Source organism: Micropterus salmoides, unplaced genomic scaffold (genome assembly GCF_014851395.1).
Source record: "Micropterus salmoides isolate LMB-PRFRI ecotype aquatic unplaced genomic scaffold, ASM1485139v1 Ms_hic_scaffold_18, whole genome shotgun sequence".
Lineage (NCBI taxonomy): Eukaryota > Metazoa > Chordata > Actinopteri > Centrarchiformes > Centrarchidae > Micropterus > Micropterus salmoides.
Window position 1 is genome coordinate 27,831,688 of NW_024040928.1, and position 18,242 is coordinate 27,849,929.

General features: G+C 41.6%; 1 protein-coding gene across 1 annotated transcript; it reads right to left on the reverse strand.

The window, feature by feature from the left end:
• Positions 1-2,805: 2,805 nt before the first annotated feature.
• On the reverse strand, positions 2,806-18,120 carry LOC119908615 (filamin-A-interacting protein 1-like). The gene is given in 4 exon segments (XM_038726420.1): positions 2,806-3,480; positions 5,679-7,183; positions 7,186-8,417; positions 17,936-18,120. Coding segments are annotated over 4 exon segments (3,075 nt in total). The 5' UTR covers positions 18,073-18,120; the 3' UTR covers positions 2,806-3,279.
• Between the last annotated feature and the right edge of the window lie 122 nt (positions 18,121-18,242).

The window sequence follows — 18,242 nt, forward strand, 5'->3', positions numbered from 1 at the left end:
TCACTTTTTGACTGGAATTACTGAAATAAATCAACTTTTTGATGATATTCTAATTATAAGACCAGCACCTGTATAGACTAAACAACGAATTCATTAACTGTAACAAATAATCAACAGATGAACTCATAATAAAAATGGTCATGATATTGGTATTCAGTGTATCACCCAGCCCTGCTCAAAGCTGTTTCTAAATAGTTTTCTCAGTGGAAAAGGGACTGCGGACAGGAAGATCATGCTCAGACGTGATTTTAAAAATCCTGCTCAGCCTCTGAACTTGTTCCCAGGAAGAACATTTGATCCACCTAAATCTCTCTGCCGCAGCCTCGGGGGAGTCGTGGCCAATGTGCTGCAGCTGAAACAAAAACACTCTGCTTGTTATGAATCAGTGTTTTACTCTCTTTATGTTTACCTTCCTGTTTACCAGATCCTTCTTCCAGAGTCTGTTATGATCTCATTTTCATCTCTTAGTCCTCACTGTGTTGTTTAATGTCCCTCTCTCATCCCCTTGTTTCCTTCCATCAGCAGTATTTCCCACTGTCTAATTCACCTGGCTGTTTGGTTATTAGAAACGAATTAAGGCAGCAGAGGGGTTTTTTCTGCCCGGCCCAATTTTAGAAAACATGATAGGCTGCAGATAATTGTAGTTTATTGATTTGTGTTTAATCAGATTTTGCAGTGAGACAATCATTAGAGGATGTGTGACGCCTCTACTGTGGGAATAATCTGATTTATACATTTAGAGATTTCTAAATGGTATCAGTTTCTCCCTGCGAAAAAGAGAATACTTAGTCATTTTGTATTTTTCTACTTGTCCACAAGAGGGAGCTGGAACCTCACTAAGTCTCCTATGTTATGCTGAAAGTATCAAATATAATATAGCCAATGACATTATCATGCATAATTGAACAGAGCAATTATCCTGATCCATCAGTGAGTCTGGAGAGCTCATCAGTAACTTTGACATGTCATTTGCAGAAATTAGATCTTTGTGTTACTTTGACCATCTTTACTTTCCTATTCTTCTCCTTTAAAAACACTCACTTAAACATTATATTAGCACATGAATATTTTTGGGACAACCTGAATGTCCAACAATGTCCAAAAGGTCAAATCATTATTGTATCTATTTGCATATTTCCTCACAAAAATGTAGAACCAGCAGTTTTTTCAAATTGGGTGATCAGTTCACCCAAATCACCAAAATGAATTACTCACTTATTCTCTGGTAATATCTTGTTTGTTTGCAACGTTTACATTTGTTTAAATATATTTAAATGGTTTAAATGTAATAATTATCTATCCATGCTGATAGATTTGGTTTTATATGTCCAAAGCTCAAGATATCTGTTTCTGACTGTCTTTTTTTGCTGTTTTTGTTTCGCCTTTGTTGGACAGTTTACAGTTAGCGCATATTTAACAAAATATGGAGAGAGGGAAGGTCCACAGCACAAATCAAATCAGGGACATTTATGTGGTATTTCTGTTCCCACTCCAATACAACTGGGTTGAGGTGAATTTCGTTTTTGACAGAATTACAAATTACCTTTAAAAAAACAGCACAGGCAAAATATCCCCGTCGCTCTGGAGCAGGAGTCGACACTGAGGGCAATGGAGTCTACAGTACTTAAACTTGTGTTCCTGTTTTGCCCAAATTTGTTTTCATTTTCGCAAATTAGCACCATTAAAAGTATGCCAAATTAGCTATTAGCAGTTACTGTTTGCAATGTACCCGTGAATTTACAGACATCTTTCACTGGATTACTTTGATACTGAAGAAAACTTCTTTTCAGGCAAATTAATTTCTAGTAAATGTTAATGTTTATACATGTTTAGTTGCAATGGACATTGCAGATAATGATATCATAAGTCACCCTGTATCTAAAAATATGTGTTTCATGATGTGTGTTCAGATTTTGAAGCAAATTGCGGTGTTCTGTCAATTTATGCAACCTATCGAGATGTTCGACTTAGCGGTCCTGCGCATGCGCATGTGCACAACCCAAAATCTTGGTTTCTGTTTCCACGTCGTTAAAACTGTGCAACCTTGCTGTCAGACATGCCATCGAGACAAAGCCTGATGGTGAGCAAAATCTAAAAAATAATTTTTTCATTGTGACTTTTGGCCTGCAAGCATGTAGATATTTGCATGTACACGTGGGCTTTGCTTTAGGGTAATTGTACCTATTAACCCCATAAGCGTATATTTGGTGGGCTTAAACATTACAGTGTGAAAAGAAGCACACTGTATGAGTCAGTTTGAAATGAGAATAACTTAACTTAAGCCCACTTCAGTGTGGTAGCCTCTGCAATCGATTTGCACTACGGTTGCATGACAGGGCAGCATACAAGTCAGAACAGCGGATCACGCCTCAGATATCTCTCTCCGTACTCCCCACTACCCATGGATAACCTTCTTCATTGAAACTACTTTCTACCTTAAAAATATGATGTTGTTTTTGTAGTTTGTGTAAAGTGGCTTGAGGACAGAACCTTGAATTTCTGTCACCACCTTAAATCTATCCAGCAACAAGATTTATGAAGCTTTATGTTCGAACTCAGTGCTTGACTCGGTACATTTTGTTTGGAGTTTAATATATCTTTTTTCTACATCCATATCATGTAAATGTAAATAATTTTCACACAGGCCATGGAAACATCACATGAAATGTACATGAACATGAAAATTAGTTTTCATGGCTTTTATAGCAGCATGGGTTAATATTATAGAGGTTTCCTGTTTGATTCTCACACAAACCTCACACACTTCATGAATAAATGAATACTAAGAAGCAATGCCACACTTGGTTCAGAGATAAATAGTTTTTTATTTTGGTGCCACAAATGATGACAATTCAAACTGTCACAAACAATGCACAGTGCCTCAGTGACTGGAAACCTCCAAAAGCAGTGGTGAAATAAACACATGCTATGAAAAATGTACATGATGCGAATAAGTGCGAATAGAGCTACTGCCAAAGGTTACCAAGATGAAGTTAATCAAAATGCACTCTAATGCAAAAGAGACATGCAAAGAGATGCTTCATGAAAAACAATTAAAAATAACACATAATTATGACCTTAAAATTAGATCAAATCTTTCCTGAAAACGTGTAAATACAAACTGAACATCTGAATGAAATTAAATAGTGTTGTTTTAGGCGACATCACGCACAGAGTCTCATTTGTGTATGTACACTGACGTAGCCTGAGCTCATATGTGGCAGCAGATTTGGCAACAAACTTGATCGTGAGACGTTGCAATGGCAGCGTGTTTAGCCCTCAGCTCTTGCCTCCTGCTCCGGAGGCCGAGCCGCTAACCGTCGACTTCCTCAGCTCGATTCTCATTGACTGGCTCTCGGCCCGAGACTCTAACCTTGTCACTGTCGACACACCCAGAACTGCCTTGCTGCTCGGTTTCATACCTTTTGACACGGGGATCCGTGTGGCGGCGCCCCGAGCTGACTGCACATCCGAACTGGGCTGGAGAATAAACAACAAAGTGACATAAGACACAGGAAAGGATTTGGACCAAAGGTACACAAAAACTACAGAGTTGATCTGTTAACTGTTCATTTGTAACTGTGATGTAGATATCACTGTTGTGTTTAGGCAGGGATTGCACATAAGGACAAGGTGAGCTTCCCAGTTAGCATGGTTTTGGTTAGCCCTGTTCCAGGATCACTGTACAAAAGATCACGCACCACCTATCATAACTCAGACATTTTGGTCACGGAGCAGCTTGTAGAATTTGTTTCTGGAAAAATGATGAAAATACAAACAAACAGGATGGTAGACAATCTTCTTAGCAACTTGTATGGTGGGAAAAAACAATCCCAGGCGTGTGTTAAGTGGCAAAAAAAGCATGACTAACTCAAGAAACATCTCTAGCTAGGACTAAATATTTAAAGATTGTGTTGCTGTAATATAGTTTCCAGTTGTTATAGTCAATAACTTTCATAGAAGAGACCTCCCTTGGTTGGCTTGCAGGGTTGAGGGGAGGCTGGAGCCTATCCCGGCACACAATGGGGAGAAGGTGGGGTACACCTTGAACAGGTAGCCAGTCTACCACAGGGCTGACACACATTCACACGCAGAAAGTCAATTAAGAGTTGCCAGTTAATCTAACCTGCATGTCTGGACAATGCGGAGAAACCGGACAAACCCATGCAAGCGTGTAAAGTCCTCAAACTTCCAGCCAACCAGCTTGAACCCGGAGCCTTCTTGCTGTGATGGAACAGTGCTAACCACCACACCACCATGTCCCGCCCTGGACTAGATCAAATGTGTTGTACTTTTCTCACCTTATAAAGTTGCTAAGAAGAATGCTACCCATCCACTGCGTTTCTGACTGATTGAAATGTCCAAGTTACTGATGGTCCTGAATCAGGGCTCGACACCTCTGATTTGGTGACCTGCAAATTCTCAAATCAATGCTTACTGGGTCCATTTAAACAAGTGTGTGAGGGTTAACTAGCTGGTCTTCTTGGATATTAATTGACATCAGGTTGGGTAATCTTATTAGAGAGTGATCAAGGCTGCTCATCTGTACATTTCTTAAATAGCAAAAGTGAAACATCCAAATGGATCGCTTCCTGCCCGTGTTTGGTTAAAAGGAGTGAATTTGTCAGTTGGTAAATTTGTGTCTGTCTGTACAAGACCCTTAGGCTGGTGATACATGGGGCAACCTTCTGAGCAATGTTGCTGGGCAATACTTCTCAGGCACTTTCCCACAGAGAATGGGCAACACATTTCTATCTGCATACTTTAGATCGGTTGTTGGCTATTTTTGAGCTCCTCCAATTAGAATGTTAGCATTCGATCACGTGACAGGTCTTGGCGATTTCAGAAAAAATCAAATAAGATGGCAGTGGAGCCGTCTTTTTACGCCAGTAAGTTGTCATGTGTGTCTGAAAACACTGATCCTTCTCGCGGGGCGAGTAAAGTAGCAATCTTTACTCACACACTGTGCTTGTAAATTATTTTTCCGGTTCGCAGGTATCTATTTTTAGGGACATATGCGACTAAATTGGTCGCATTGTACAGTCCAATATACTTCTAGCATTTTGAAAGCTGACACATCAAAAAAAGAAGAACGATGGAATGCATGTAGGTAAATGAATCAATGAATGTAGTAAATGGGGCAAAGTAACCAGAGTATCTACTCAGTTTTGTGCTTTACATGATTCTTACTTAAGAAAAAGAACTGTTGAAGCTAAGATAACAGTCACAGCTGCACAAATTTTAGTGACCATCACTGCAGTGTCCGTGTCCCTGGCAATAGATTTGCGCCTCTGACTGGTTGTTGCCAACTGTCCGTTGGCCTGTGTCTCACCTGGTTGCCCAGCAACATTGCTCTAAAATTTGCCCTGTGTATCTTTAGCTTTAGAGAGGCCTCTCTGGGATGTAAGATCATTCCAGTGTTAGTTCATACCAGTGAGATCGTGTGTTTATAAATTCACTGTTTATACCTGGAGAGAGTGCTATCTAGGGAGCACACACCACCTGATTTCATTGTGAAACATTTCAGAAGGAACTGCAACGTAAAAGATTATACATGATTCAGATTTTTTTGTTTGTGTATAAAAGGCAAAATGTCTTCTATGTCTGTATGCTTGTGGAGTCTCTACGTATTCCGAAAGAGGGAGGACATCAAACATAATGATCTCTAAAGCTCTCACCACTGACTGTGTCGGCCTGGAGGATGCCGAGGTGATGGGGGTGATTGTTATACTGCTTGTCATTTTGCTTGGCGCCGTCTTCCCCAGTGAGGTTTGGCTTGGGGAGCGGAGCACCGTTCCTGTTGACATTTCCTTGCTGCTTTCTGAGCTTCTGAGCGTCAACACTGAACTACTGCAGCCCTCAGAGGGCCTCTTAAACTGTGGACCCAAGTGGATATGGATCTTGTTGTCCTCTGTTGTGATGATGTTGCTCTTGACATTGTATTTCCTGTAAGGAGCTGGCCCAGGTTGCTTCTCCGGGGTTACCTTGATCACCGTGCGGCCTGTGGTAACATTGTGAGGCTCAGGTGAAGCACATGCTTCAGCCACAGGAGTGGCGCTAACTGTGATGATGGACACCGGCGACTGAAGGCTGTCAGAGTTGCGGTCCTTGGTCTTGTCCGGACTCTTGGCCCTGGAGATTGTGGTTATTGTGACTGGAGATTTGGCTCGATCAAGACCTCCCGTCGGCTCACAGCCTTTGCTCTTTGAGGTCACAGTTGTGGGTTTAGGGACGATTGTGATGCGCGGTTTTTGAAGGCCGAGAGTCGGGATGATGGTGGTGCTGGAGAAGAAATCCTCTGCCCGAGGGCTGGTGATCTCCAAGGTGGCAGTGCTGTTCTCATGATCTGGGGTCACTCGGATGTGCAGTGGCTGGCCTGGCTTTTGGGACATGGTCATCTCAGGAGAGGTCTGAGTGAGTGTGATGGCCTCCTTCTTTTTCATCCAGGGTATCCAGGATTTTCCTGCCCCAAGTTCTGCTGATGCTGGAGGGTATCGCTCAAGAACAGTTGGCTTTTTAAGGCCCCGTTGTCTGAGGTTGCTCATTAAATGGTTTTCCTCAAGGACTGATTTCCGGATAAAGCCTGCCGCCGTCTCGTCCTCAGCAGGCTCACTGGCCATCACATCTGTCTGCACTGCAGTGGAGGTAACCGGAACATTGACCATCCTCCTACCATTCATACTGGGCCTCAAGGCGCAACTGTAGCGCTTGGTGGCTTCAAGCTCCTTGGTAAGGCTGACTACTTCCTGGCTCATGCTTTTCTTCTTCTCCTCCTCTTCCAAGAACCTCTGCTGGAGGACAGAATAATCCACCTGCAGCTGGGAGAGCTGGTCCTCCTTGTTCATCAGTTCATGGACTTTCTCCTTCAGGGCCTGGACGTCCACCTGCAGCTCTCTGGTTTTAGCCTCCTCCATCTTGCAGCGAATTCTGAGCTCAGCCTCTGGACTCGTGACCTCACCTTTCTCAATGGCTTTGTTTCTGGCAATCTGACTTTTCATTTCTTCCAGTAGCTTAGAAAGGGTATTTGCTTTATCCTGCTCTGTTCTGAATTTCTTCTCCAGTAGATCATACTCATCCTCTGTTTTCATTAAATCTCCTTCTACCACCTCAAGTTGTTTTAGCCTGCTCTTAAGTCTTTCAATTTCTATCGTGAGCTCTTTTACTTTGTTGTCTTCATCTGGATTTCTGTTTTGTCCTTGTTGGCCCACTTTTTCTGCATTTCCCTCTCTGTCTCCTCAAGTCCGTCTATTCTTATTTTCATACCACTTAGCTTGGTATTCAGCACCCTGCACTTTTCCTCTTCACTTGCAAGTTTAGTTTTTAACTCATCTTTCTCTTTACTGACAGTTGTCACTTTGATCTCCATTTCTGATTTGAATTTCAGAAGTTTTTTGCTATCTTCTATCAGCTTCTCGGTGACCTCCGTAACCTTACACTGCTCTGCTTTTAACATCTTACTTAAATCATCATTTTTCTGTTCTTCGTGTTTAAGTCTTTCCGCCATGTTTTTTCTTTCATCTACCAGTATAACTGTGAAGGACTTCAACTTCATAAGATCGTCTTTGAGGACCATTTCTGTCTTTTCAAGCTTTGACTCTGAGCACTCTAGTTCTTTCAGCTGGGTTTTCACCATCTCCAGCTCAGCGGCCAGATCCTTCACAACACGTTTCTCTTTTTCCAGGTTTGTATGAAGCTGAGAGCACTCGGTTTTGCTCCTATTGAAAGCCCCCTCCAGTTTTTCCAGTTCAACCATTCTATTCTGCAGTTTGTCCACCTCCAACCTCAGCTCCTTGCTGTGGTTCTCCTCAATCTGCAGCTTTTTCCTCAGCTCCCTGCACTGAGTCTCTGTTTTGGTTATCTCCTCATCCTTGCCCTCCATCTCCAGCACTCTCTTCCGCAGATTCTCCAGCTCGGTCATGAGTGACGAATCCCCGCATTCCCCTTTGCTGATCTTCTCCCTAAGCTCCTGCAGGTCCTCCTCTGATTTATGCAGCACCTTGTTGCTCTCCTCCAGCTCTTCAATCTTGTGTGACAATCCGGCTAGCTTCAGCCTAAGCTGTCGGCTTTGGGACTCTTCGTTGGCCAGTTTGGCAGTCATCTCCTCATGTTCTTGCGCAAACTTGGCTGCTCTATGCTCCAGCTCGACCTCCAGCTTGAGGACCTTCTGGCCGTCCTCCTTGGCAGTGTCGGTGACCGCTGCCAAACGCTGCTCTTTATCCTGCAGCTTCTGAGTCAGGTCCTGGATCTTCTGGCTCTGTTGGTCAATCTGCTCAATATGCAGCTGCCGCTCGTCTACCAACATCAGGGCAAAGGACTTCAGCTTAACCAGCTCCGCTCTGACCTTTTCCAGCCGCCTGCTGTGGTCCTTGTCCTTACGAGCCTGGTAAGCTTTCTCCTGCTCCAACAGTCGTTTGAGTCTAAGAAAGAGGCAAATTGTCAGTGGGGTTAATCATATATGTTATATCATATAAATATCATATTTATATTATTATATTATATTGTCTTTTCAGTGCAGATGACACCAATCCTGAATTAATCATCGGATGCAGAAAAGGATCCTCGTGGTACCCTCATGTGACAAAGTTTTGTTTTGTCAACTCTCTGTGACCAAACTAAAATAACCACCGTGTCAACTACTCTATAGTTTACTGTATTCCTGTATCAGATGGGGAAATATGGTGCACATCTCTAAACAAGCCAGACCACGCTGAGAGAGCATACCTGATCCTGGTTGGGGAGGCGAGGAAGCAGAATAAAAGGCAGCAGCAGGATAACAAGAAAACAAAGGAAATAACAAACAGGAAGATCAGAGCTTAGAGATCTTACCCTGCCCAGTCTAGAGTAAAGTAAAGAATTATACCTGCAGGTCAGGAACTTTAATATGCAGGTATGTTGAGTTGGGAGCTTGATCATCCAGCTGATCACGGTCAACTACGATAATTCTAACAGGATTTCATTCATGTAGGTATCAGTGGGCTCCATGATGGTCAAAAATGCTGCTTGTCAAAAATACAATTATGGGATTGACACTGGCATATATCCTAATAATTATGAACTGGAGAGTTTTGGGTCCACCAATATCACTGATCACAAGTACTAAAACAAAAAGGAACTTAATGTGCAGGCTTGTACGAAAAATTGTTGATTTTTACATCTAGATGTACTACATTTATTCATTTAGCTGACGCTTTAATCCAAAGTGACTTACAATTGCTATTTATGTCAGAGGTCGCACGCCTCTAGAGCCACTAGAGGATAAGTGTCTTGCTCAGGCACGCATTAGGGTCTCACAGTGGATTTGAACCCAGGTCACTCAAACCAAGGGCATGTGTTTACTCACTGCGCCACCTACTAAGATTGAACTTAACTCATTTGTATGAAGTGTTATCCAAACACGAAACCTATTTAATTATACAAATGGAGACATACTTTCTCTAAAGGAATCCTGGTGATGGGAGTATTTGTGTAAAGAATAAAAAAACAGTGCTTGAGAGCAGCTTTCAAATACTGCCTACTTTCTCAACAACGCACAACTAGTCAATCACTGCGTGAAGTGGGTGTGAATGTCGCATTGTCTGTTTCAGTCACAAACATCAGAAAGGAGGGGGGGGGGTCAGATGCTGGTTGACAATCTGTCACGCACTATGTTTGAGTCTGCTCTCTTTTAAAGAGTAACCGGGCTGAAAAACAGTGATTTGCTGTGCATCTGTTACCACACCCACCAGTAATGTCATGGGATGCTGGAGTCCACCTGTACATCACTACAGCAAGGTGAGAACTTAAACCACTGGAGGTCAGCAAAAACAAGATTTTCATTGGGTGTTAAGTTACTTTTTAAGGTGCAAGCAAATTTTTGTGTTGTTATTCACACAAATATGACAATTGGATTGTTTTTATAGTCTCTGTGTGTATTTGCCAAACATCCAATGACTGTAAAAATGTTACCTGTAAGCTAGGTAGCAACATACACAAAGCTCCGACCGACACATCTCAGGAATCTTAATTCTCTCCTGTCTCTCACCTTTTTTCCTTTTGCATCTCATCACAGCCACTTTCAATGTAAGTGTGGCACATTTTACCTGGCTTTTGGCTGACAGATAAGAATAAAAAAGAAAATCCGGTTGCCTTGACATAATAGAGATCTTACTGATGTATCTGGATGAATGAGAATCTTTATACGTATGATGCTTTTCACACTTTCACAAATTTCAACGCACCAAACCCCTGAGATAAAGCAATACTAAGAGACACTGCACAGCAGCCAAAAGTTCTGAGAAACCTGCCAGAGTTAATGTCCTGTGGGTAGATGATTAACTAATCTCTGCGGGAGTCTGTGTGTGTCTGAGAGAGTCTTTGCATGTCTCATGAGCATGAGACCCTTTCATGTGGGTCTCATGCTCATGAGACCCACATGAACAAATGTCACATCAGATACATAATACAGGTCTCAGACTGCACAACAAGTTTCAATAAAAAGAAAACAAATCTGCAAATTCCATTCACGGACTCCATCCCTTTACCGTCTGATCCTCCAGTGTCAAAAATGTCTTCCCCTGAAACTTTGGTCAACTTACCAACAAGTTGTGATGCAAAGCAGGTTGATCCATATCTGAGTGTGTTTTTAAAGCTGAGCAGGAGCCAAACTGCTGCTGAGTCTCTCACGGGGTCAGAGAGGGAAGGAAGGAGGGGCCCTGACTCCGTGGGGAATTAGCCATCACATTCCAAACATGTCAACAGTGGACAATGAAAAAGGTGAATGTTGTACTAAACAGCCCCGCTCCGCTGGCTGGTGATGTCATCCACCGCTCCATATATGGCCAAAGAGGCCCTGCCCTTGTTTGGACACTGAGGGGGACGGGTTCAAGCCAGGGGGGGGGGGCTTTTTAGCAAGCTCTTCCTCCTCTGTCTGCCTGTTTTGTTCCCCCTCTGAGGAGGAGGGACGACTGGTCAGCAGGTATGACATAACACATTAAGCCTTTAAGTTCAAACATTTCTTTGTTTTTCATCTTTTTTATCCTTTTCATTAAATGTTGCTTCAGTTTGACATAACTGTCTCCTGTCTGTCTTGCAGCCAGCAGTGTTTCCATAGAAATGAGGCAACAATGCAAGGCGAGAGTTTTTGTTTCGGAGAGGACAATGCCAGACTTGCACAGCCTTTCTCATTATAAATCCCCCTGTATCGTGCAAAGGGACAGGACAAGGGTATAAATTCTCCATAGTGGCTAAATTGTATGTGAGTGAGATCATAGCTTCAGACAGCAGAGGAGGCCTGTGGTTTGCATTGCAGAGGCTCCTAAATGAGCCAAATATGACCAGCGCAAAGAGCTTACAGATGCACAGAAACTTTCTTTCATTGCTCCAGATACATGCAACAGATAAATATGACCAGGATGCAAGAGCACTATTAATTACCTATATTTTGTGGCTTAGATACTTGCACTTTTGTTGGCATGCTTGTAATTTTGAGATGTGGAAATAAATCACTTACTAAATCCTCTAAGATATCTTTCATTAATTTCTATCGGCAAGACTTGAAACAAGGCTTTAAAACAAATGACAACATGTTGATGACATTTGTTATAGAAGTTAAATAGCACAGGCCCAAAATTCTGAAAACCATCAGAATCAGGATTTCACACTCCTCTGTTATTACGACTTCCCCCATGAGTGGACTTTAATGCAAAGATCTTTCGAAGTGCAGCCTTAGCTAATCCTTTGAAATTCATCCACCTCAAAGTGCTCCCCCTCGCTCACAGGACGCAGAGTATCTGTCATTATGACCTCGTTGGCAGATGATTGCTCTGCAGAAAGCCTTTCTCTGTTCGGGTCTATTCATAGCCTCACTGCTGACAGAAGCCTGTCGGAGAGGCAGAGAGAGCCCCAAACACTCATAAAACAGAGCCGAGCTGAGCCCACAGCAAACACATAAGACCAGAAGATGCTGATCTGCAGCTAATTATAGCCGCAATAATTACCATCCTTATTAACATTCTGAACAGACGAGTCGAAAGAACGCTTTGACACCCCGAGGAGGCACATTTGTTGTTGACTGAGGGGATAGAAATGGGATTTTTTTTTTTACCCTGCATTTTTACATGAATCAGAAATGTCCACCACTGTGAAATTACAGAGGATCAAACCTACATTTTTCTGAAGACAGACATGATTTACTGGTAACTTCTCAAAACACTTCTCCTTTTTCCTAAAAGCTGAATTTATATACTACTGAAGTTATCAAAATAATGAGGAAACATTTTAAACGCAGCATAAAGTTAACTGTCAACAGTATGTGTTTTTGTTTCCTGTGTTTATGGCACAAAAGCATGATAAAAATGTTTTGACAAGTTTGTAAGTTTCACTTAAAGGATCTTAACGATGTCTCCTCACGATTTTGCTTCTTATAGCAGTGACAGAACGTATGAAAAGTGTAACTTGTAGTGACAAACCCACCGAGAAAGAAGTATTACCTGACTTTGCAGTTCCCCTCAGCTCTAAGGAGCACTTTAGTGTCAGCTCTTAGTTTTTTTCTTCTATGGCTTGAAAACTTCACTGTTTTGATTCACTCCAATCAGCAGTTCACTACCTGCTCTACAGCAAGCAGAAGAAAGACACAGTTAGAGACTAGCTGGGAAGGAAAGTGGAACATTAAGCAGCTACAGAGCCAGATATGTTTTCTAAGGTGTTGGTGGAGACCAAAGCAGAGCTAAAAGATACTGAATACTGGACACAAACACAACTCCGAAGGCATGATTATGTTGCTCTGTAACTGCTTGATGTGTAAATAAGCAACTGTTTGCTAACAAGTTTGCCATTTCCATTTAAAAAGTGATAATATGTCAGGTTTGTGTTTCCAGCTTGGTTCTGATGCCCCAAGTGGCCAAAAATCAGCGTTTGCACAAGCTGTTCTCGAGTTGTTACAAATGGACGCATGGTCAAGACCTGTTGGCGTCTGTTTGTAACGCACTGGATAGTTTCTTAGCATCATAGTTCATCACATTGGGGGAAGACCTTTTAGCATTATTTTTTAATGCTAAAAGTAAGTGTAATATATAAATAACGTCAGAGTATGGAGGTGGAGGGTGTGGACAGGTGGGTCAGAAACTGGACTTACTTTGACCCAGGAGGTTGGTATCCTGTGTGAAACAAGACGTCAACATTGATTCTTTTCAGTGAACTCACGTAAATAACGTAGTTATTTTAACCCAAACCATGATGTTTTCTTAACCCTAACCACGTAGTTTTGTTGCCTAAACCTGACCAACTTGCGACATTTCACAATTAACATTAACCACTAGTTTTATTTTGAAAGTCTATCCAGAAATTGCTGGGAAATTTACTGTTGCTTACTTGACTGAGGAGCACTACATGTGCATAAATGACTCTAAATGGTACCCAGGGTGTTGGAAAGCTACGCCAAGAGTTCTTGACCAAGCGTCCGTATTAGGTGAGTTATGAGTGAGAATGTGTTGCATTGCAGATTTAACTTTGCGGACCAGTGCTGCGCCGTTTCAGGTTTTTTTAATTGAATCTACCATTCCAGGCAGCCGTTGTTTTCTTTTCATTTTTATACATTATGAAAAACAACTAGCAGACTCTTGGAGGTTAATTAATTGATCAGAGTGAACATCAAGTCTGTATCGTATTTTAAAAGTCTGCACTGCACAACAAAGAAACAAAAAAGAAAAAATTACATCATACTATTAAAATGAATGGAAACTAATGGAAGTCTGGAATGGTAGAAGAAAATCTAATTTCTAAAACACAGTACCATCTTTTACAAAAGGCTTAGCTTAGAACATGTTTCTGCCGTCTCACTGTCTGTAAAAAATAACAGAGCCTTTACTGGGTAGCTTTTAAAAGAGTGAAGACAATTTTTTGCACATATAACTTAACTTTTTCTCAAGTAAAACTAGAGTAAAACATTGACACTTTTTGCAGCAGGTTTAACATTTTTCTTGTGTAGTTGTCCCATGACAGTTGTTACACAAACAGAACCTCGAATCATCCAGCAGGATCTCTGTTGGGAATGACATCAGCCTCTCTGTGTCGAGGGTCGACCCATTCATTCATGATGTCACCTGCAGTGAATCTGCATGCTGACTGCAGCCAACAGGAATGTGTTATCAGAGGAGGCTCAGAGGAGGGCTGTGGAACGCACATCTTATCAGTGACAATCTTACTTCAACTACAGGATCCAAATTATCCATAAAGTTGAATCAACACCTCTCCAAACTATGAAGGTAGAGTTTTGCAGAGCTGTTTTAACATTGGCATCAATGATCCATCTATGTCTAAAAGCCCTGTTTTCAGCTTTGTGATGATGAATTTTCCAGCTGATCCAAGGAAGGATTTTAAATAGTTTATTGAGCTTGTTTAGCAGGAAGAGCATGAAAAACAGAAACATCTGAAATATAACTAGTAACTAACTAATATCTGAAGGATAAAGGACTCTGTTTTGAGATCAACAACGTACATATTTTCAAGGAGTCAAGGAGACCATTTTGTTAAGAGACTATCTCTTAACAGGGGAGGACGTTTGTGACACCACTTATCCCCCATTTACAAAGCTGTCCTTCATCTCTTCCCAGGAAACATACACAATTAACCTTTTTCATTACCATAATGTATTTATTTTTAATTTATTTATATATTTTAATATTTATTTCTGCATTTGTTAATTTGTGCCAAACGGATGCTGATCAGGCTGCTTTTGTGTTTGCTGTGGTGATGCAGAGAAACTTTTTTACAGTGATATCATCCTGATTTAAAGGTCCAGTGTGTAATAAGAAATGCAATATAAGATCCATAATTATGTTTTCAGTGGTGTATAATGATCCGTTGTGTTTTTATTACCTTAGAATGAGACATTTCTATCGCTACAGAGCGTGTTTCATCACTAAGTTCTTCTTGTTCTACTTCTGGGAGAATTCAGGCAGTGCGGACAATGCAAATGACGGTCAACCACACTTGGCCTCATGTGACCCTAACAACTGTTGTTACAGCAGCCATGAGCACTAACAAACCAAGCGGTATCAATCAACCTGATAACGACCCCACAGAGGTTAAATAGCGGGGACTCCCTGCCAGTCAGTCACAACTGAAGAAGCCTAAAAATCTTTTTCAGGTTGGTTGTGATTGTTTTTTGCTGTATGCATATCCCTGTAAATTACTCTGTGGGTAACACTGAGAGCAACTTAAAACCAGAGTCAAATTCTTTGAATGTTTACGCAAACTTGGCCAATAACGCTGAGTCTGATTCTGACACAAACGGTCTTCCATTATTGAAAATGATGCAGCGCAACACTCATTATTAAAAGGCAACAGAAAAAAATTATGTTTGAAATCTTATTATGAGAGCAAGAGTCCTCATGGAGGTTGTCCCAGCAGGTAGGAGCATAAAAACAAACTGCAGCTCAAGGTGTCAATAAGTTGTCCATAAGAAAAAAAAGATTAAATCACAATAAGGAAAAGAATTCTTGCTTTTTGTGATTAGATCATAGTGAATTACACATGCACACATTACTTACTGTGAAAACAGTACGTGTCTCGTGGACCTTGGTCCAGTCTTATTCTGCTACAGAGCAAAACGCTAGGAATCAAAGCCTATGTGAAAGATACACGTCTGCACACCTTTAATTCTGCAGAAACTCAGAGCCTCGTGTTGTGGCTGTACTTTGTGCTGTGTGAATTCAATGGCTTGATAAGGCGCGACTCATCACCCTTCCTATCAAAACCATCATCCAAAACCCTTGATGCTCTGGGTTTTATCTGAAGCCTTCCACAAGATAAATAAACATACATCTGCGAAACACGCATGTTTTTCCAAGAGCTATGAATTTTTCTCCATACACTTTTACAAACACATGAGGGTTTTTAAAATAAAACAGATTCCAAAAACCTGAGGTTCTTTCATCATGGACAGTAAAGGACATGACTCTCATGCAGCAGCATGTGTGATCTCAGCAGCTTTGTCCTAACTTGCCACCACCAGGCAGGGGTCTGAGGTACTACAAGTCACTCAGATTGACATTTAGGTTCCACTTCTGCTGGAGATGCATCATGCTGGTCACTCTGTCTGTGCCATTGTCAGAGAGTCTTGCTCCTGAACTACATATGTACATCATGTATACTTTAACCTGCATTAAAACATTTTGGGCCAACGGGAACAAGTTGCAAACACACACCTTATAAAGTTTATATGGTTAACTTGTTAGCAAACAGTTTACACATTACAACCTATTTACACATTCAGATATGGAGCAACTTAAGTATTAAAGTCCAATATCCGCTCTCCTTTTAGCTGTGGTTTGGTCCACCTGCTCCTGAGATAGATATCTGGCTCTTTAGCTGCTCCTCAGCAGCTAGCCTCTAACTGTGTCTGCTGTTTGCTGCTGGGCAGGTTGTGTACGGCGGGATTATTACAGAGCTTGTTTGCAGTAAACTGCTTGAAAAGAGGACAGAGCTGAGACTGAAGCAAAACAGTGAAACAAAACTAGGAGCTAAAAAAGCAGAGATTATACCTTTGTGCAGTGTGGGTGTTTCCATGTCCTCCTAGAAAATACATTTATATAAACTGATTTGTTTCTGTATTTTTCTTATATTCAACAAACCCCATGGAAAGACCAATGCCAATCATGACTGTATCCTAGTAACACGTACTGTGTGTGTAACACAGCCTGATGTCTCTTTATCCTCTGAGCCTCAGAGCTCCATTGTTCTCCAGAAACTATTAAACCCCATCAGTGAGCCTCACTGCTGCACTGGGTCACATGTTCCTTCATCATGACCACGAACACACACTCTGTAGTTTATTCTGACTCAGTCCCACATAAAAATAATGTCTAGAGCACCACATGTGGATTCATCCGCCGCTGAAAATAGTCCCCAACAAATGCACTATTTCCTCCTGTTTGTGTAATATTTGTTAAAAACTACAGTGAGCAGTGAGTTTTAGGAAATGACTAATGACTTTTAAAAAATGAAAATACATACTTCAGGCTGTTTTAAAAATAGGATCCAATGGGCTTGGAGCTGAGAGACACAGACAGGATGTCTGACAGTGTTAAAAGACGGACTAAGGTCTTGGTTTTAATCGAGCTTCCGATCTGAGATGTGAAGCCAATCCGGAAGTCCCTTAAACCTGCATTCTATTGAACAGCCAGCAGGGGGCGACTCTTCTGGTTGCAAAAACAAGTCCTGCTCCATTAGAAATAATGGTAAAATGAGGCTTTTATTTATTACACCAGTAAACACTTTCATAATAAGTTTATGGTCTCAGTCGCTAGTTTCAAGTCTTCTTCAATACAACATGATGTTCATTTAGTAAATTATGGTCCCATTTAGAGGGAAATAGACCAGAAAGCAGAGTACGCTTCAGGGCGGGATTATCTTTGATTGACAAGTCGTTACCATGGTGCCATTGAAAAAGTGCTTTAGGAGTTGGCTGTTCACTTTCTCTGGTGAGCACATTTAGTTTTAGCTTGACAAAATTATCAGCCCTGTTAAAATGATCTCCACACACGGCCGTTAGCTCCAACGTCTCGTCTAAATATGGTCACATCCGGTGCCGCTGGTTGCAAAAACTCAACATGGCGGTGAACTATGAACTATGAACTACCAAACTCGATGCTTAAAAACGGCAGTCCACAAACCAACGGGTGACATCACAATGACTACGTCTATGGTTTTGATCCTTTCATGGGATTTTGTTGACAGTAAGAAAAATATAGACTAATGCCGGCTTTATTCTTTAACATGAGAACTTCTTTTGTAGAGAAATGTTGTTCGAAAGTATAATTTGTTTCTAAAATCTAAAGTTTTCAGATGGTTCCCAGCCTCAATCCTGACTTTGATCAAACTCAGAATAAGACTGAGGATCCCAGTGTGCATGTAGACACACTCAGTGGTGAAACACACTCTCGCTCTGTGCCCTCACCTCTCCCTCTCCTGCTCCAGCAGGTTGGTGAAGTCGTCGCTCTTGTTCATGAAGTCGGTGTGTTTGCGTTTCTCGTTGTCCAGCTCCATGACGGTGCGGCGGTGACATTTCTCGGCCAGCAGCAGCTGCTCTAACATCCGTCTGTACGTCTCCTTCTGTTTGTCCTCCAGACGGTCCAACTGACGGGAGACACGTCAACGCTCATTATTAACAAGAACTCGCTCTCTGAAAGCACATCTGCAGAGCACAATATCCCAAAGCATTAGCTACAGTTATGGGGATGTTCTGTTTGTGGCATAACAATGAG